This window comes from Oryctolagus cuniculus, chromosome 10, assembly GCF_964237555.1.
Source record: "Oryctolagus cuniculus chromosome 10, mOryCun1.1, whole genome shotgun sequence".
In the NCBI taxonomy this organism is placed as follows: domain Eukaryota; kingdom Metazoa; phylum Chordata; class Mammalia; order Lagomorpha; family Leporidae; genus Oryctolagus; species Oryctolagus cuniculus.
Genome location: NC_091441.1, coordinates 111,833,286 through 111,854,456, shown reverse-complemented (window position 1 = coordinate 111,854,456; position 21,171 = coordinate 111,833,286). Strand labels below are relative to the sequence as shown.

At 46.6% G+C, this 21,171-nt stretch overlaps 2 protein-coding genes across 3 annotated transcripts in view; both read left to right on the top strand.

Annotated features, from left to right (window-relative positions):
- Positions 1-2,250: 2,250 nt before the first annotated feature.
- Positions 2,251-20,728, top strand: ZNF197 (zinc finger protein 197). Of its 2 annotated transcripts, none has more exons than XM_051852580.2 (5): positions 2,251-2,640; positions 3,771-3,930; positions 4,257-4,348; positions 4,614-4,740; positions 15,552-20,728. In XM_051852580.2, the coding sequence occupies exons 1-5, from the start codon at positions 2,251-2,253 to the stop codon at positions 17,867-17,869; spliced, it is 3,087 nt and encodes a 1,028-aa protein (XP_051708540.1). In that variant the 3' UTR covers positions 17,870-20,728. The 2 variants fall into 2 exon arrangements, with proteins under 2 accessions (XP_051708540.1, XP_051708542.1); XM_051852582.2 differs by lacking the exon at positions 2,251-2,640 and adding an exon at positions 2,654-3,650.
- ZNF35 (zinc finger protein 35) overlaps positions 4,624-21,171 on the top strand; it is a 29,967-nt gene continuing 13,419 nt past the window's right edge. Inside the window, exon 1 of the mRNA XM_070051035.1 lies at positions 4,624-4,740. The gene's annotated coding sequence lies outside the window, so the exon portion shown is untranslated. The remainder of the gene's footprint in view (positions 4,741-21,171) is intronic.

Here is a 21,171-nt window from a genome sequence, read left to right as displayed (position 1 = left end):
TCTCCGACGGCCCTCTGCTGCTCACAGGTGCACTGGTAGTGAGCCGAGCAGAAGCAGAGTAGCCATGATCCTAACTGAGGCACTTGGATTGGGATGTAGGTGTCCCGAGCGTTGGCTTAACCCATTCCACACAACACCTACCCCTTACAATCCTCTTTAAAAATTCCTCCCCGTCATCTCCAGATTCTCTCATTTGTCTTACCCTGCTACTACTTCATTTAGCACTTACTTTGCTTTAGAATGTTGCAAAACCTGACTGGCTTCCCAGAACCTAGTCCTCCTCCCTCCCCGCAGCATGCCTCCCTTAGAGAATCCTGACCCCCATGGAAGACTGTTGACGCTCACAGTGGGAAAGAAGCCATAAAATAAAAGATTGGGTGGCAGATATGGCTGAGAGCACAGTGTCTTCACATGAGTAAGAGTCCCCGGAGCACATGACACACAGAACACATTGCAGCTCCCGTTGGAAGTAAACTGTTCATTTTCCTGGAAATCAGCAAGACCCCATCCCTGAGCGGAAACTCAGGCAACACCCACGTGTGGGTTTTCTAGTTTTACAAATTTTCTACTTTGTAAACCGAAAAAAAAAAAAAAAAGATTGTTTCTAAAGAGTTGGTTTGAAGAAAGCAAACTCCGAAGTTCTGTATAATAAAACCTTATTCAAATTTATGCAAATATTTTGATGAACAAAATGAGCAATTTTCAGAGAACATTAAAAGTATGTACAGGTGCTGGCACTGTGGCATAGCGAGTAAAGCCGCCGCCTGCAGTGCCGACATCCCATATGGGTGCCAGATTGAGTCCTGGCTGCTCCACTTCCGATCCAGCTCTCTGCTATGGCCTGGGAAAGCAGTGGAGGATGGCCCTAGTCCTTGGGCCCCTGCACCCATGTGGGAGATCCACAAGAAGCTCCTGGCTCCTGGCTTCGGATCAGTGCCGCTCCGGCCATTGAGGCCAACTGGGGAGTGAACCAGCAGATGGAAGACCTCTCTCTCTCTCTGGCTCTCCTCTCTCTGTGTAACTCTGATTTTCAAATAAATAAATCTTTAAAAAAAAAAAAAAAGTATGTACAGCAAAGCTGCGCAGAACTCAGTTCATTCCTTCTTTGTTGTGACTTGATCTCATGGATTCAGGATTAAGACCGTGATTACTTGTTGACTCTTACCGAACTTTGGAAAGAGTGCTAATCACAGGAGGATAAGACTGAAGGTTGAGAGGCCAGCGCTGTGGCGTAGTGGGTGAAGCCGCCACCTGCAGTGCCGGCATCCCATATGGGCACCGGTTTGCATCCTGGCTGCTCGGGAAGGTGGTTGCAGCCATCTGGAATTAAACCAGTGGATGGAAGACACACACACACACACACCCCCGCCCCACCTCTGCTTCTCTGTAACTGCCTTTCAAAAAAAATAAATACATTTTTTAAAAAGTCTAAAGGTTGAGTCTGGGTACCAGGCAGTGTTCAAACACTTGAAATGCATTTGGACATCCAGTTCTCAAAAACAACTCCATGAGGTAGGAACTATTATTATCCCTATTTTACAGGTTAGGGAACCATGGCTCAGAAGTGAGGTAACTTGTTCAGACTGCAGGAGCAGCCAGGATGCCCACAGTCAGAGGGCAGGGAAAGAGAAGAGATGCTATGGATAAGGCATTTCATGCTTTTTTTTTTAAGGTTTACTTATTTATTTGAAAGTCAGAGTTACACAGAGAAGATGCAGAGAGAAAGGTCTTCCATCCACTGGTTCACTCCCCAGATGGCTGCAATGGCCGGAGCTGCACCATTCCAAAGCCAGGGGTCAGGAGCTTCCTGCACCATGTAGGTGCAGGGGCCCAAGAACTTGGGCCATCTGCTGCTGCTTTCCCAGGCCATAACAGAGAGCCGGATAGCAAGTAGAGCATCTGGGTATCGAGCCAGCACCCATATGGGATGCCAGCACTGCAGGCGGTGGCTTTACCCGCTATGCCACAGTGCCGGCCCATTTCATGCTCTTGATTGCAGCAATAGCTGTGTCCCCAGGGCCTCGTCCAGGGGGCCTCTGTCCGAAGAAGCTCTCCAGAGCCTAGACTGGAACCTTGCATTCTCGGGGTTCTCTTGCTTGCCGGGAGCTGACTGGGGTCTGGAAAGCTTGCTGGTTTCTCTGGGTTAACTTTAGCACTGATTTCTTGAGGTCTCATAGATGATGAGCTCCAGGCGCTGAGGAAGAAGTCAAGCAAGGATTCAGGGACCTGAAGGTTTCTTACAAGTCGACCATGACAAGAGAAAGCTGGACCCACAGCGTTCTGAGACAAGAGGGGCTTGTGAAGGGGAAGGATGACACTTGGAAGTGGGGAACCAGCTTCCAAGGGAGCAGCTCCTCCGTGTGGGAGACCTCCCACCTGCACTTCAGACAGTTGCGATACCATGAGACGTCTGGACCCCAGGAGGCGCTGAGCCGGCTCCGGGAGCTCTGTCGCCGGTGGCTGAGGCCAGAAGCCCGCACCAAGGCCCAGATCCTGGAGCTGCTGGTGCTGGAGCAGTTCCTGAGCATCCTGCCCGGGGAGCTCCGGACCTGGGTGCAGCTGCATCGCCCTGGGAGTGGTGAGGAGGCTGTGGCCCTGGTGGAGGAGCTGCAGAGGGACCTCGATGGACCAGCGCTGAAAGTGAGAAAGGCGGGGGGAGGGGGAGGGGAGAAAAGAATGGAGGCTGGGCTGGAGGGTGACCCAGTGACTGGCATTAACCGTCAGCACACTGGCAGGCCAGTGCTAATTACAGCAAGTCCACAAGCGGTCCAGGCCGTGCAGTGTCTTTGCAGAGAAATGGATTTATGAGTGAGGTGTCAGCATGAGGCACAGACTGTGCTTTGTCCGCCTGGGTGATGCATGCCCAGGATGAGTTTGGTCCAAGACCCTGAAGAATACTAATGTGTCCCCCTTAGCAGCAACATGTGCACTGCATGCGTTGTTCCTGTGGGTCTGGGGTGGTGATGTAAGCCTGGGGTACAGAAGGCAGAGGCATAGAAGTGAAGCTCTCCAGATCTAGCAGCACCTCTCCTGGCGTGCTCCTCCTGGGGCCTCTGCGAGATGAGGGGTTGGAATGAGATGCCTGCATCTGAAAAGGCTTTGCTGACCTTGATCCTCAGGTTGGGACATCATACAGTCTCTTGTGTGTGAGATTCTTTCAGTAAATGCCTGGAACGTTCCTCTCTGAGTCTGAACCAGGACTCAGATGTGGGAGTGACATCAAGGACAGGCCTGTTTTAATCATAAAAACGAAGCCTTTTAGAGCTACATATTTCATTAGGAATTTCTAATCTATCCTCGATTGAGAGATTAGGACACTGTGGCAGAAGAAAGTTCAGTGGATTGCCAAGGTTAGACACCTGACCAGCAGCCAAACCACGAGTGACGTGTATTGGAGCAGGGTGCAGGTAGCGGGGTCAGGGAGAAGAGCGTTACTGAACCCAAGTCTGATCTAAAGCTAAAATCCATGCTCTCGAGTACTGCTTGTGACTTCCCATTCCCTCCTAATCCATACCCAGGTCTGGCTTCTGTTCCCACCGTTCTGTACGGTCTCCTGTGGGAGAGGTCACCAGTGCCCTGAGTGGGGCTAGAGGGCAGCTCCACTGTTCTCATGCAAAGCTTTACTGCTGTCTTGCTGCTCCATGTGTGAGGTGGGTCTCTCTGTTCTCACAGTTCTAGATTGTGGGCAGAAAGAGGTCCACGGTGGTTAGGTGAGTCCAGCTGCAGAAAGTACGAGAAGAACCAGCTTACTTTGTCCTGCTTGTCCCCAGGTTCCCGTCCTTGTCCAGGACCAGGATGCCCTCCAAGACGGGATGCATACTGCAGGAGCAGCCCTTCCCGCTGAACCCGCTGGCGGCCGCGTAGCCGCTGGCATTCGCCCACATCCTCTTCCCGGCTCAGTGCTGTTCGGCCTCCAGGATCCTCCACGTGGTACTTGCTCTGTGGCTCAGTCCTCTACTCGCAGGGAGTCGCCTTTCAGTGCCCTGCCCTTCCTGCTGCTGCTGCTCCTCCCCCTCCTCCCCCTTGCCCTGACCTGGGTCCCTCTGACTCCATGTGCGTGCTCCCTGCTGCTTGGTGTGTTATTCCAGCCCTGCACCTGGGAATCACTCAGAAAAGATTTGGAGGTCACTTTATAGCCATGATTTCCTGGGCCTGGGAGCTCTGGGTCTTTGTGGATTCCCAGTCTGTGGGAGTTGTTGGACTTGGGGGTAGGCAGGAAGAGCAGTCATCTCAGGCAGCTGTTTGCCCTTCCTCAGGTGCTCCTGCCCCTGAAGCTTCTGCCCTTTCCCAAGAAGAGAACCCAAGGAATCAGTTAATGGCACTTATGCTGCTAACAGCCCAGCCCCAGGTAAGGTTTGCATCCCCTCTCCTTCCTGTCTGCATTACTGAGTTGTGGCTGAACTCCCCTTGACGGCCCGGTGCTTGGGTGGCCAGTGAGCTCCCACCTAATTCAAGGCGCACGCTCTTGGACGACTGCCCTTACCTGGGGTCTCATTGTGTATCTGATATCTGTGGCCTGCCTCATGGCTCACAGCTACCCCTTCCCCAGAGTGAGGGAGCTCCAGAGGGGAGCTGTTGAGCGGGGCAGGTCTCACACGCACCTGTGATTGCAGGAGCTGGTGATGTTTGAGGAGGTGTCCGTGTGCTTCACTGCAGAGGAGTGGGCGTGTCTGAGCCCCATTCAGAGGGCCTTGTACTGGGATGTGATGCTGGAGAACTACGGAACTGTGACCTCCCTGGGTAAGGCCCCTCCAGAGCTGTCGGCATTTTGAGGTTATCTCGCTTTCCCTCGTGTTGGAGGTCCCTTCACACGTGTGCACATGTGTGTGTGTGTGTGTGTATAGTTTACAGCTGGCTGCCTTCACATGTGTCCCCAAGTGTGTATGTAGTGTTACAGCTTCCTCTCCTTCACACGTGTGCACAAGTATGTGTGTGTGTCTTTGTATAGTGTTACAGCAGTTCTCCTTCACACGTGTGCACAAATGAGTGTGTGCCTCTGTGTACAGTGTTACAGCTTCCTCTCGTTCACATGTGTGCACGAATGTGTGTGTACAGTATTACAGCTCCCTCTCCTTCACACGTGTCCACACGTGTGTGTGTGTCTGTGTGTGTAGTTTACAGCTGGCTCTCCTTCACACATGTGTACAAGTATGTGTGTATCTGTGTGTACAGTGTTACAGCAGCTCTCCTTCACATGTGTGCACAAATGAGTGTGTGTTTGTGTCTGCAGTGTTATAGCTCCCTCTCCATCACATGTGTGCACATGTGTGTGTATAGCATTACAGCAGCTCTTCACACGTGTGCACAAATGAGTGTGTGTGTGTACAGTGTTATAGCTCCCTCTCCACACGTGTGCACACGTGTGTGTGTACAGTGTTACAGCAGCTCTGCTTCACACATGTGCACAAATGAGTGTGTGTCTGTGTACAGTGTTACAGCTCCCTCTCCTTCACATGTGTCCACACGTGTGTGTGTCTGTAGTTTACAGCTCCCTCTCCTCCACATGTGTGCACACGCGTGTGGGGGGGTACAGTTTTACAGCTCCCTCTCCTTGCATTCTTCTTGCTGTCATATTACAAACTTGCTCTGTTAGTCTATATTGGCTGCATAGATTGTACCATTATTCAGATAGCCATTTCCTTATTTGGCCTAGTTGTCACAACAATCATCAACCCTGCGTCTGGCCTTTTGGTACTTCTCACTGTGGTTTTGAAGTACAGGTACTGAGCCCAAGTGTTGAGTTGTTGAGGCTCCTTCAACCACTCCCGTCTTCTCTGCTTATCTTACTGGTGCAGCGTGAGAACACTCCCTTTACTCCACGCTCATTTACTAATATAATTTTGTAAAGTTCCAATGTCTGTTTATTCTAAAGTAGATTTTTTAAGATTTATTTATTTGAGAGGCAGAGTTATAGACAGAGATAGAGATCTTCCATCTGTTGGCTCACCTCCAAATGGCTGCAATGGCAAGAGCTGGGCCGATCCGAATCCATGAGCCAGGAGCTTCTTCTGGGTCTCACACAAGGGTGTAGGGGCCCAAGGACTTGGGCCATCTTCCACTGCTTTCCCAGGCCACAGCAGAGAGCTGGATCAGAAGTGGAGCAGCCAGGACTCGAACTGGCACCCATATGGGATGCCAGTGCCGCAGGCAGAGGCTTAACCTACTACACCACAGCACCAGCCCCAGTAGATGTGTTTGATTAGTAATAAAATAAGTAAAATAAGGATGTTTAAAATTTCTTACTAACTGTTGTGGTTCCAGCAAACGTTGCTGTGAAAATGGTGCGATTCTGCCCCTTGGGGTGTGGGAAGTGAGGTGGAAAGAATAAACAAGTATAAGGCAGAGTGGAACAGCACAGGAGTGGCATAAACCTTGTGTGATGGGAATGCAGGGCGCAAAGCAACCAGTTCCACTCCTGGGGGTTAGGAAAGACCATAAAGGAGGTGGCTTCTGTGCTAGAACTTGGTTACAGGAGTAGGATTCTGTTTGGAGAAACGTGTTAAAAACTGAGGAATCAGGCTGTTGCGGGTATATGAGGAGCAAACCAGTGGATGAGAGCTCTTTTTCTTTCCTCTCAAATTAAAAAAAAAAAAAAAGAAAGAAAAGAAAAGAAAAACCTGAGAAGGCAGCCACATGAGCTAATTCTGACTGAGATACACATTTATATGATCAGTTTAAATGACTGCATAGTGTTCCGTTTTCACGCATCTTGCTCTACATTGACAGCTTCGTGATTCTGATGTTCCCATTCAGTAGCATTGTGTACTGTTGCATTTCTTCTCTGTACTACCTTTGTATGACTCAGGCGTCTTTCACAATCATATTCATCCAGAGGGGGGTTTTCTATGTTTTCTAATTGGCCACTGGGTACATACATGAAAATGGTGACTTTTTGATCATTAATTTTGTACCCAGCAGCCTCAGTATTTACTGGCTGGTAATTTATACAGTTAGGAGGATATATCCTTTAGTATTTCAGCAGTGGTAATAGTGGGTCAGACTTTCTGTTGAGTTTATGCATTGATATATACCCAAGCTGCTTCCTACCCATGAGTGCCAACTGAGCTCCCACAAAAAGAGAACAGAGGGCCCATTTCCCCTATATGTGTGTATAATTTGGTCAGTGCAATGTTCTAATTAAATCTTTGCTAGATAGACGAATACTAATTTTTTGTATGCTGTTTTTGATTATTAGTATGGTTGCAGTCTCTTCATATATTTGTTGGTTATTTTATTCCTGTTCATATTCTTCCTATATATGGGCACTTCTTTATATATTAGAACCACTAGCACTTGATCAGGTGTTACATATGATTTTCCCATTTGTCTGCCTTTCAGTGTTATTTATGAATTTTTAAAGCCTTAGGAAAATCTTTATGTAATCAAACTTAATATTTTCCTTTATATGGGCCGGCGCCGCGGCTCACTAGGCTAATCCTCCGCCTAGCGGCGCTGGCACACCGGGTTCTAGTCCCGGTCGGGGCGCCGGATTCTGTCCCGGTTGCCCCTCTTCCAGGCCAGCTCTCTGCTGTGGCCCGGGAGTGCAGTGGAGGATGGCCCAGGTGCTTGGGCCCTGCACCCCATGGGAGACCAGGAAAAGCACCTGGCTCCTGGCTCCTGGCATCGGATCAGCGCGGTGCGCCGGCCGCAGCGCGCCGGCCGCGGCGGCCATTGGAGGGTGAACCAACGGCAAAAAAAGGAAGACCTTTCTCTCTGTCTCTCTCTCACTGTCCACTCTGCCTGTCAAAAAAATATATATATTTTTTCCTTTATAATATTTATAGTCTTTTCTTCCTAGAAAATTATTTTTTTAAAAATCCATCCACATATTCCTGTTACATCTGTTGTTTTATTTTGATGTTTGAACTAATCCATCTTGATCTTAATCACCTTATCTTTTTTTTTTAAGATTTATTTTATTTATTTGAAAGAGTTACACAGAGAGGTAGAGAGAGAGAAAGGTCTTCCATCTATTGGTTCACTTCCCAGATGGCCACAACGGCCAGAGCTGTGCCAATCTGAAGCCAGGAGCCAGGAGCTTCTTCTAGGTCTTCCACATGGGTGCAGAGGCCCAAGGACTTAAGCGATCCTCCGCTGCTTTTCCAAGAGCATTAGCAAGGAGCTGGATAGGAAGTGGAGTAGCCAGGACTCGAACCAGTGCCCATATGGGATGCTGGCACTGCAGGCTAGGGCTTTAACCCACTGTGTCACAGCACCAGCCCTATCAGTTTATCTTGATACATAAAATGACAATGGAGTCTTCTTTTTTTGAACCAAGTGGCTTTCAGTATTCCCAATGCTGTTTGCTAAATAAGCCATTTTTTCTAAGAAGTTTAAAATATGTTTTATGGCTAATTTTATGAAAAACATTCACCATGGTTCCTGCTGTATGGCAGAATAAATTCTAGGGTACAGCACTGTGGTGTAATAGGTAGAGCTGCCACCTGCAGTGCCGGCATCCCCTGTGGGTGCCAGTTCGAGTCCCAGTTGCTCCACTTCTGGTCCAGCTCTCTGCTATAGCCTGGGAAGGCACAGGAAGATGACCCAGGTGCTTGGGCCCCTGTATCCATGTGGGAGACCCGGAAAAAGATCCCGGCTCTGTCTTCGGATTGGTCCAGCTCTGGCCGTTGCAGCCATCTGGAGGGTGAACCAGAGGATGAAAGCCCCCTTTCTTTCTGCCTCTGCCTTTGCCTCTCTATTACTCTACCTTTCAAATAAATAAATAAATCTTTAAAAGAAAAATAAATAAGTAAATCTTTAAAAGAAAAATAAATTCTGAATGGGCCCAGCAGTTAAACTTTAAAAAAATAACAAGAAAATGGAGTTACTTGTTTGTTCCAGCTCTATGAGGAAGGGAAAGTTTAAGCCAACTTGCACAAAATAAATATCCTCCAGCGTCAATGTTGTTGGAGTCTGACCAAGCAATTCTGGTTTAAAGAAGGTGCCTTAAGGAAATGGTTCAGAAAGAGGGGGGTAAGTAAAATGTGTGGAGATAGACCCAGGTAACTGTTTGCATTGGTTAAAACTTGGGCATAACCAGATTCCCCAAGATGAATTCCCCAAGTATGAAGCAGGCCTAACACTATCAAATAGGACAGTTTTTTGCACTCAGTTTCCATACATTGATAAGTTGGTAGAAAAATAGACTTATAGGTCGGCGCCGCGGCTCACTAGGCTAATCCTCCGCCTAGCGGCGCTGGCACACCGGGTTCTAGTCCCGGTTGGGGCGCCGGATTCTGTCCCGGTTGCCCCTCTTCCAGGCCAGCTCTCTGCTGTGGCCCGGGAGTGCAGTGGAGGATGGCCCAGGTGCTTGGGCCCTGCACCCCATGGGAGGCCAGGAAAAGCACCTGGCTCCTGGCTCCTGCCATCGGATCAGCGCGGTGCGCCGGCCTCAGCGCGCTGGCCGCGGCGGCCATTGGAGGGTGAACCAACAGCAAAGGAAGACCTTTCTCTCTGTCTCTCTCTCTCTCACTGTCCACTCTGCCTGTCAAAAAAAAAAAAAAAAAGAAAAAGAAAAATAGACTTATAGATAGCTTGTACACACTGCTCCAATATATAAAAGATTCATGTTTGTTATATATGTATGTATATGTTTGTTATAATTTGTGTCTGTTTGAGAGATTGGACTAGAATTTCAAGGGAAATAGTCAGGAAATATTGAGTAATTCTCATATCAGACTTAGCCCCTCTTGAGAACTTGGATGTACAAATTAGAGAGAGAGACACGTACACCTGACAGTTACAAGACAGCGTGCCAAATGTTACATAACTAAAGTGCACACGAGGTGATGTGGGAGCCTGTAAGAACCTGGCATGGCAGAGGGTTGAGGGAGTAGGAGAAGGAAGCAGATGATTCAGAGAGAGATTTGTGGCAGTTTTACTTGAGACGTAATTTCAGAGCATGAGTTTTGGACTACTTTTGTTAAATGTATTCCTAATCTTTTATTCCTTTTGATGCTGTTTATAATTTTTTTTTTTTTTTTGGACAGGCAGAGTGGACAGTGAGAGAGAGAGACAGAGAGAAAGGTCTTCCTTTGTCGTTGGTTCACCCTCCAATGGCCGCCGCGGCCGGCGCGCTGTGGCCGGCGCACCGCGCTGATCCGATGGCAGGAGCCAGGAGCCAGGTGCTTTTCCTGGTCTCCCATGGGGTGCAGGGCCCATGCACCTGGGCCATCCTCCACTGCACTCCCGGGCCACAGCAGAGAGCTGGCCTGGAAGAGGGTCAACCGGGACAGAATCCGGTGCCCTGACCGGGACTAGAACCCGGTGTGCCGGTGCCGCTAGGCGGAGGATTAGCCTAGTGAGCCGCCGCGCCAGCCTGTTTATAATTTTTTAATATTTCTTTGAATCGTTCAGTTCTAGTGTATAGCAGTGCTACTGATTTTTGTGTATTGATCTTGGTGTCCTGCAACCTGGCTGAGGTTATTTATTAGCTCTGATAGTTTTCAGTAGATTCCTCAGGATTTTCTGCTTACAAGATCTTTATCTTCTGGCTGGCAACGCGGCTCAACAGGCTAATCCTCCGCCTTGCGGCACTGGCACATCGGGTTCTAGTCCCGGTCGGGGCGCCAGATTCTGTCCCGGTTGCCCCTGTTCCAGGCCAGCTCTCTGCTGTGGCCCGGGAGTGCAGTGGAGGATGGCCCAGGTGCTTGGGCCCTGCACCCCATGGGAGACCAGGATAAGTACCTGGCTCCTGCCATCGGATCAGCGCGGTGCGCCGGCCGTGGCGGCCATTGGAGGGTGAACCAACGGCAAAGGAAGACCTTTCTGTCTTTCTCTCTCTCTCACTGTGTACCCTGTCAAAAAAAAAAAAAGAGAGAGAGATCTTTATCTTCTACAAGTGAATGATAGCACAAGTGGATGATAGCTTTACTTCTTCCTTTCCATCTGAATGCCTTTTCTTTGTTTCTCTTGCCTAATTGCTCGGCCTGAAACTTCCAGTGCATGTTAAATAGAAATGGCAAGGGCAGACAGCCTTTTCTTAGTCCTGTTTTTAAAGGGAACACATTTAATCCTTCACCATTAAATACGATGCTAGCTTTGGATTTGTGGTACAAGTCCTTTACCAGGTTGAGGAAATTGCCTCCTATTCCTACTTTGTTGAGTGGTTTTTTTTGTTTTTTTGTTTTTTTTTTTTGTTGTTTGTTTGTTTGTTTTTTTGACAGGCAGAGTGGACAGTGAGAGAGAGAGACAGAGAAAAAGGTCTTCCTTTGCCGTTGGTTCACCCTCCAATGGCCGCTGCGGCCGGCGCACCACGCTGATCCGATGGCAGGAGCCAGGTGCTTCTCCTGGTCTCCCATGGGGTGCAGGGCCCAAGGACTTGGGCCATCCTCTGCTGTACTCCCTGGCCATAGCAGAGAGCTGGCCTGGAAGAGGGGCAACCGGGACAGAATCCAGCGCTCCAACCGGGACTAGAACCCGGTGTGCCGGCGCCACAAGGCGGAGGATTAGCCTAGTGAGCCGCAGCGCTGGCTCTGAGTGGATTTTTTTTAATATTTATTTATTTGAGAAGCAGAGTTAGAGAGAGAGAGAGAGAGGTCTTCTGTCCACTGGTTCACTCCTCCAAATGGCCACAGTGGCCGAAGCTGGGCCAATCCGAAGCCAGAAGCTTCCTCAGGGTCTCCCACGTGGATGCAGGGGCCCAAGCACTTGGGCTGTCTGCAACTGCTTTCCCAGGCACATTAGCAGGGAGCCAATGGGAAGTGGAGCAGCCAGGATGCAAAGTGGAGCAGCCAGGACCTGAACTGGCATCCATATGGGATGCTGGCCCTGCAGGCAGAGGCTTAGCCTACTAGTACGCCACACTGCCAGCCCCTGTTGACTGGATTTTCTAAATATTTTTCAGTGTCTGTTGAAGTAATTTTGTGGTTTTTGTCCTTCATTCTGTTGCTCTGGTATATTATATTTATTGATTTTCTGATGTTAAACATTGCATTGCTCTGATAAATCTCACTTGGCCATGGTGTACAAGGGTACTGCAAAAAGTTCATAGAAAAATACAGAATTAAAAGATAAGTTGATTTTAGTCAAAAAATTTTGAAATTCACTTTTTTCTGTAGTATACATTTTCCATGAGCTTTTTGGAGACCCCTTATATAATTTTTTTTATGTGTTGCTAGGTGTGTTTTGTTAAATCTGTCTTCATAATCCTCCTAATGTATATTTGTAGTTTTCTTTTTTCTTCCTGATTTTGCTGTCAGGGTTAATATTTGCCTCAGAATGAGTTAGGAAATGTTCTCACCTCTTCTATTTATTGGAAGATTTGGGAAGAAATGGTATGTATTCCTTTACTGTTTGATAGAATTCACCAGTAAAGCAATCTGGGCTTGGGCGTTTTTTTGTGGGTAATTTTTTAAAATAAATAAGTCAATTTTTTCCTTTCAAAATTTTTATTATTCTCACTTTATTTAAAAGGCAGAGAGACAGACCTTCCATCCACTGGTTCATTCCCCAGATGTCTACCGCATCCAGGGCTGGGCCAGCCTGAAGCCTGGAGCCGCATCTGGGTCTCCTATGTGGGTTGCTGGGACCCAAATACATGAGCCATCATCTGCTACCTCCCCGAGTGCACCTTCGCAGGAAGCTGGATTGGAAGTAGAGCAGCCAGGAATAAACCAGGCACTCCCAATACGGGAAACCTGCCCCTGCTTCAATTTGCTTACTTGCTGTGGATCTATATAGCTATAGGTCTGTTCTTTAAAAAAAAAATTATTTATTTATTTGAAAGAGTTACACAGAGAGAGAAAGAGAGGCAGAGAGAGAGAGAGAGATCTTCCATCTGCTGGTTTACTTCCCAGATGGCCACAACAGCCGGAACTATGCCAATCCGAAACCAGGAGCCAGGAGCTTCCTCAGGGTCTCCCACATGGGTGCAGGAGCCCAAGCACTTGGGCCATTCTCCACTGCTTTCCCAGGCCATAGCAGAGAGCTGGATCGGAAGTGGAGCAGCCAGGAACCAAACCAGCACCCATATGGGATGCCGGCACTGCAGGCAGCTGCTTTACCCACTACACCACAGTGCCGGCCCCAGGTCTGTTTCTTCTTAAGTCAGTTTTAGTAATTTGTGGCTTCCTGGGAATTTTTCACTTCAGTCTGATTGTCACCAAATAATTCATGCTATTTGCTTATAATCCTTTTTATCTTTTGAAGATCAGTGGTAATGCCCAGAGGGGGTCACTTTGCAGCTTAGCTTTTAAGTGCATGGTTACAGGGCACATAACAAGTGGGGAAGAGGGAGAACAACTCTGGAGGAGAAAAGGACATGGGCACTGAGAGGCAAGAAGAAATAAGATGTGTTTGGCCAGAGAGTCCAGGAGTATAGGAGAAACTGACAGCCTCAATTTAACTGCTTGTAACAGTTCTCATTTGTCAAAGCTTTCTTCATTATATAACCATTTATTTATTTATTTGAAAGGCAGAGTTACAGAGAGAGGGGGAAAGGCAGAAAAAGAGATCTTCATCTACTGGTTAACTCCCAAATGCCGCAACGCCCCGTGCTGGCCCCAACTGAAACCAGGATCCTGGAACTCCATCAGCGTTTCCCATATGGGTGTTAGGAGCCAAGGTACTTGGGCCATCTTCCACTGTTCTCCCAGGAGCATTAGCAGGGAAATAGATCGGAAATGGAGCAGCCAAGACCTGATCTGGCATCTCGGGGTGGCTTAATCCTGTAGGCCACAGCACAGCCCTGTTGCTTCATTATATAAAGAAAGAGAGCCCTCCTCTTCACAAGTGTCCTGCTTCACCTGTGAAACTCTGCCTTGATCCAGTCACTGTGGACAAGAAAACTGAAAAGCACTGGAACATGGCCCAAACGTTTGGGACACCGCCACCCACATGGGGGACATGGAAGAAGGTGCTGGCTCCTGACTTTGGCCTGGCCTAGACCCAGCCATTGTGGCCCTCTGGGGAATGAACCAGTGTATTGAAGATCTTCCCCTTTCTCTCTCTCTCTCTCTCTCTCTCTCTCTTCCTGACTTTCAAATAAATAAATCTTTAAAAAAAAAAATACAAGTTAAAAATAAACTGAAGTACTAATATTGGGTAGAACTAAGACACATACCTATCCCTGCAGCCAGTGGTTGGTAGTGTAGCTGGGAGCCCTGCCCGAGTCCCAGAGAAAGGGGCACTTGACATAACATTTGAGGCTGGTGCCATGGCTCAATAGGCTAATCCTCCGCCTGCGGCACCGGCACACTGGATTCTAGTTCCGGTCGGGGCGCCAGATTCTGTCCCGGTTGCTCCTCTTCCAGTCCAGCTCTTTGCTGTGGCCCGGGAGTGCAGTGGAGGATGTCCCAAGTCCTTGGGCCCTGCGCCTGCATGGGAGACCAGGAAAAGCACCTGGCTCCTGGCTTTGGATCAGCGTGGTGCATCGGCCGCAGCATGCTGGCCGCAGCAGCCATTGGGGGTGAACCAACAACAGAAAGGAAGACCTTTCTCTCTGTCTTTCTCACTGTCTACTCTGCCTCTCAAAAAAAAAAAAACAAAAACAAAAACAAAAAAAAAAACAAAAAAAAAACATTTGAGTGCCCTGACCTAAGAAGCTTGAGTCAAGAGTTATTGACTGTTTCCCATCCTTACCTTCTCATGAACTTGACATTGATGATGAAATAAAAATAGTTATATTCCTTTTCTCTTTTTGTCTCTAGGTAGAAGAAAATTATTATATTCAAAGAGTAGATATTGTATTATTCACATTAATTATTAGACAATTTGGGGAGCTGGCTCATCATTTTCCTCATACTTGGATAGCTCAGAGTAGTCTTCCAAAACGTTTTCATAAAAATAATCTTATGTTTTGAAACATTTGCAAGTGTTCAAGTAGAAAGGGACCTTGGAGATAGCTAGTTAAGCCTCATCATTTCACCCATGTTTTCATGTTTTTTACTCCTTCTCTGTTTTCTCCTTTTCATTCTGTACTTCTCTTATGTCTAATTAAGACAAGTCTAACACAGACCTGTCGTTTGTGAAATGAATTTCAAATTTTCTATTTCTGAAGGAGTAGTAGTTTTATATAGAGTCTAAGAACTAAGTTGCTTTTTTAAGGGATTTTTTTTCTGTAGGTTAATTGCATTCGACTAATTAAAAAGATTTCATAATTTGGCTCTTCAAAAATTAAAAATTGCCTTTCAGAGTCGTTAAGTGTATTTCCTCTCCTTTGAAGTTCTCATCTTCCTAACATGAGAAAACAGAGAATTCTTTCTGAGCCAAATGGTTCTTTGTGTTCTACCCAACTTCCTAGGCCTGAGCCACCTAGTTAAAATCCCATGTTTTCTCTGGTTCTTTCTTGCATTTAAATTTTCAGCTTCGTTTTTATTTTTCCTTCTGCTTCTTGATTGTAAAGTGCTTAGATGTCTGATTTGTATGTTAATCTATTTACAACATCCTGTCAGTATAGTATTCTCCTTTGTACCTTCATTCAATCAGAAGTTTCTCCTTTTTGTATGTGCATAAAAATGTATCCATTTAGCATGTTTTAAATTCATTTGAAGATCCTGTTTTCACAGACATAGGAACATGGTAACATTTTCATTTTGAATTCCTTTTACCAGAGTGGGAGAGCATGGTGGAAGATGGGGAGGTGACATCCAAGCCCAGTGTTTCCCAGAGAGCAGACTCTCAGAAAGGCACTTCAAAAAGACTCCATGCAGATGCTCCCCAGGCCCTGGAGCCTGAGGCAGCGTGTGAATGGCAGGCCTTGGCAAGGCAGTGGGAAAACGAAGCGGAGCAAAGGGTAGACACAGTGAAGAAAGTTCCCCTCTGTGCCCGAGACAAGAGGAAAAGGACTCCTTCGGAACAACGCCAAAGGTGGAAGGAATTTGGAGAAAGCTCGACTTTGGGGTCAGCTGTCCCTGAAAGTTTAGTGGATACTGAGGGAAAAAAGCTTTATAAATGTGATATGTGTTGTAAACATTTCAATAAAATCTCCCATCTTATAAACCACCGGCGAATCCACACTGGGGAGAAGCCGCATAAATGTAAGGAGTGTGGGAAAGGCTTTATCCAGCGCTCTAGCCTTCTGATGCATTTACGGAACCATTCTGGGGAGAAACCTTATAAATGCAACGAATGCGGCAAAGCGTTCTCTCAGAGCGCCTACCTTCTGAACCATCAGAGAATCCACACGGGGGAGAAACCGTACAAGTGTAAGGAGTGTGGGAAGGGTTTCTATCGGCACTCCGGCCTTATTATACATCTGCGACGCCATTCCGGGGAGAGACCTTACAAGTGTAATGAGTGTGGCAAAGTTTTCTCTCAGAATGCTTACCTCATCGACCACCAAAGGCTTCACAAAGGGGAAGAGCCCTATAAGTGTAACAAGTGTCAGAAGGCTTTCATTCTGAAGAAGAGCCTCATTCTGCACCAGAGAATCCACTCTGGGGAGAAGCCCCATAAGTGCGACGAATGTGGGAAAACCTTTGCTCAGACCACTTACCTCGTTGACCATCAGCGACTGCACAGTGCGGAGAACCCTTACAAATGCAAGGAATGTGGGAAGGTCTTCATCAGGAGTAAAAGCCTCCTCTTACACCAGAGAGTCCACACAGAGAAGAAAACCTTCGGTTGCAAAAAGTGCGGGAAGATTTTCACTTCGAAGTCCAGCCTCATCGAGCACAAGAGGATGCACAGCAGAGAGAAGCCTTACAGGTGCACCGAGTGTGGGAAAGCCTTCACTCAGAGCGCTTACCTCTTTGACCACCAGAGACTCCACAACGGGGAGAAGCCCTACGAGTGTAACGAGTGCGGCAAGGTGTTTATCCTGAAGAAGAGCCTCATTTTACATCAGAGGTTCCACACCGGAGAGAACCTCTATGAATGCAAAGATTGTGGCAAGGTTTTTGGTTCTAACAGAAACCTCATTGACCACGAGAGGCTGCACAATGGAGAGAAGCCCTATGAATGTCGAGAGTGTGGGAAAACCTTTATCATGAGCAAAAGTTTCATGGTCCATCAGAAGCTGCACACACAGGAGAAGGCCTACAAATGTGAGGACTGTGGGAAGGCCTTCAGTTACAACTCCAGCCTGCTTGTGCATCGGAGGATCCACACCGGCGAGAAGCCCTTTGAGTGCACTGAGTGTGGAAGAGCTTTCAGTTCCAACCGGAACCTTATCGAGCATAAGAGAATCCACAGCGGTGAGAAGCCCTATGAGTGTAACGAGTGTGGCAAATGCTTCATTCTCAAGAAGAGCCTCATTGGGCATCAGAGGATTCACACGAGGGAGAAATCTTACAAATGCAGTGACTGTGGCAAAGTCTTCAGCTACCGCTCAAACCTTATAGCCCATCAGAGAATCCACACTGGTGAGAAACCCTACACGTGTAATGAGTGTGGGAAAGGCTTTACTTATAACAGAAACCTTATTGAACATCAAAGAATTCATAGCGGGGAAAAGACCTATGAATGTCATATATGTAGAAAAGTCCTTACCTCTAGTAGAAATCTTACGGTGCATCAAAGAATCCACACTGGAGAGAAACCATATAAATGCAATGAGTGTGGGAAAGACTTTAGTCAGAATAAAAACCTCGTTGTACATCAGAGAATGCACACTGGGGAAAAGCCTTATGAGTGTGAGAAGTGTAGGAAATCCTTTACTTCTAAGAGGAATTTGATTGGCCACCAGAGAATCCACACAGGGGAGAAACCCTATGGGTGTAATGATTGCAATAAAGTTTTTAGACAAAGAAAAAACCTTACTGTACATCAGAAAATTCATACAGATGGAAAGTCCTGTGAGCGTGATGAGTCAGAAAAAGAATTCTGTCCGACTGCAAATCTACATCCTCAACAAAAAATCCACACTGTGGAAGAATTCTCTTGGCTACAGAATACCAGTGAGTCTAAGATAAAGATTCAGAAAATCTAGTGTTGTAGGTAAAATGGAATATAGTCCCTGCCTACTGAAGGAACTGTGAGAGGAATAACTTACAGGGAAAAACACTCATGACCCTTTTTTATGTGCAAGTGAGTTGCATGTAGAAGAAAGTTAATCTAGACTTTCAGGTCTACAGAAACAATACAATTTCTGGTTACAGGCTACTCCGTTCCTGACCATCTGTTATGAACTTAGAAAGAGACCTTGGAGCAACTAAGGACTCCAAAGAAACTGACCTGTGTCTTACAAGATGTCTTGATGTCATTACTAACAAGTGGATGTTGTTTCTGAAATATGTGTAGTGTATGTTTTAAATATATCATCACTGCTACAGAAAGTCTGTTTAGACAATATGATCCAGACATGTCCAGTGGAGTTGGGTGGTCAAGAGCCTATTTTTGGAGGACAGCCCCAGATCACTGGTTTCAGAGTCAGGAGACCTAGGTTTGGTTCTGGCTCTGTCCCCAGCTAGCTGTGTAACATTACTAACTAGCCTCGAAGACTCGGTTTGAGTCAGTCACATGATGACATATGCCTACCTCACAGGGTTGTTGTGAGGGCTAAGTGGAAGAATCTGTGTGAAAGTGCTTTATGAAATAGCCAGTTGTCAATAAAGTTGGATAAGAGGTATTGTCAAAAGCTAAAACATGGCATAATGTTAGTTTATGCACTGAGTCAGTATTAGAATGAGGGGGATTCCATGAAACTCAAAGTTGTTCATTTTATAAGAGAAAGTATGGTGGATAAGTAAATTTGTAATTTAATAATTTGAGACAGGTTTTAAAATACAGCTTTAAAATGTCTAAAGGTGTTAGTAGATTATATACCTAGTTTGTTTTTAAGGACAAATTTGATTAGCCTACGTTCTTGAGTTCATAATTTTACATTGTAATTCCCAGAACTCCAGTTCTGGAATACACAAATAACAGAATGATGTTTTTCAAAGTGGAGTGTTGAGAGCTTGGTACCTGATGAGAATAAAAAGTATCCAGGAGAGAAGACCAAGGGACCAAGCCTTAAAACCTGGGAATGTGTCAGGTTCTGCCACTTGTTTTGAACAAATTCCCTCACTTCTTGGAACCTTGAATTCCTCTGCTAAACAGGAGGAAGAATAGCTACCTCACAGAGTTGGTAATAGGATGTGAATATGGGGCTGGCGTTCTAGCACAGCAGGTCAAGCAGCCACCTGTGACACTGACATCCTGTGTTAGAGCATTGGTTTGAGTCCCAGCTGCTCTGTTCTGCTTCTAATCCAGCTCCCTGCTCATGTGCCTGGGAAGACAGTGGAAGATAGTCCAAGTACTCGGGCCTCTTCCCTGCCGTGTGGAAGATCTGAATGGTGCCTTGGCTCCTGACTTTTCACCTGGGCCAGGCGTGACAGTTGAGGCCATTTGGAAGATCTCTGTTTCTCTCTCTCTCTCTCTCTCTCTCTCTCTGCCTTTCAAATAAATAAGCAAATGAATGAATAAATCCTTTTTATTTAAAGAGAGGTAATGACTATAAAAATGCTTCATATCCATGCTGCAGAAGAATCATGTGATAGCTTATAATAATTACAAAGCAACAGGCCGGCGCCGCGGCTCACTAGGCTAATCCTCCGCCTTGCGGCGCCGGCACACCGGGTTCTAGTCCCAGTCGGGGCGCCGGATTCTGTCCCGGCTGCCCCTCTTCCAGGCCAGCTCTCTGCTGTGGCCCGGGAGTACAGTGGAGGATGGCCCAAGTGCTTGGGCCCTGCACCCCATGGGAGACCAGGATAAGTACCTGGCTCCTGCCATCGGATCAGCGCGGCGTGCCGGCTGCGGCGGCCATTGGAGGGTAAGGAAGACCTTTCTGTCTCTCTCTCTCTCTCACTGTCCACTCTGCCTGTCAAAAAAAAAAAAAAAAAAGCAACATACATACTTTAACAATGGAGAAAGCTGGTGTTGCCCATGACAGAATGTTGGCATTGCTAAAACAGCCACAGAATATGTCTCATTGTGTGATGTAATAAGCCAAAAAATGTTTAAGTTATATTTAATCAACTTTAGACCTAGACCTACTTGCCAGTTTACAGGAAATACTGGAGGCAGAGGAACAAGATGAAAGATTCCGTGAGAAACAGACAAATCCAGGTCATGGTATAAAGAAACCCTCCCTGGATTCTTCAGACAGTCATGGTAAGAAAGAAGGATGTGTCCTTTGTTGAGGCTGGACAAGTGAGTGGGGAGTTCACTGTACCGTTGGCTACTTTTATGTATGTATGAAATTTTCCATAATAAAAGGTATAAAAACTGGATGAGGGGGTTGATCTTATGAGTTACAAAAGAATCATAGGATACTAAGCACCAGAAATAGACAAACGAATGCCCCCATTAATTTCCAGTTGGTGCAAAAGCAATGCCGTATTGCCTTTTCAACAAATGCTGCTGGAGCAAATGTATATCCATAGAGAAAAACGAAAACAATTACATGACCTAGGGTTAAGCAGAGAACTCTTAGGTGACATCAAAAGCGTACTCCATAGAAGAAAAAATAAATGGAGCACCATCAAAATTAAGATAGTGTGCTCTACAAAAGATCCTCCTAGGGGCCAGTGCCATGGCACCAGCATCCCATGTGGGCACCAGTTCTAGTCCCAGCTGCTCCTCTTCCAACCCAGCTCTCTGCGATGGCCCAGGTGCTTGGGCCCCTGCACCCGTGTGGGAGATGGGGAGGAAGCTCCTGGCTCCTGGCTTTGGATCGGCACAGCTCCGGGTGTTGCGGCCATTTGGGGAGTGAACCAACAGAAGGAAGAGCTTTCTCTCTGTCTCTTCCTCTTACTGTCTATAACTCTACCTCTCAAGTAAATAAAATCTTAAAAAAAAAAAAAAATCCTCCTAAAGATAAAAAGACAATACAGACTGGGAGAAAATATTTGTATATCATATATCCAACAAAGGATTTATATCTAGACCACATGAAGAACTGTCAAAACCTAACAGTTGAAGGGGAGAGGGAGTGGGAGAGGGGAGTGTTGTGGGTGGGAGGGAAGTTATGGGGGGGGGGAAGCTATTGTAATCCATAAGCTGTACTTTGGAAATTTATGTTCATTAAATAAAAATTAAAAAAAAAAAACAGTTAAAAACTCCAATTTGACAACAGTGAGCAAAAGACATGAACAAACATTTCACCAAAGTATAGATGGCAAAGTAGTAAATGACAAGATGTTTGATATCATTTGTCATTAGGAATTTGTGAATTAATATGATATAACCACTATAAACCTTTCAGAATAGCTTTTAAAAAAGTGATAACAGCAATGCTGGCAAGAATAC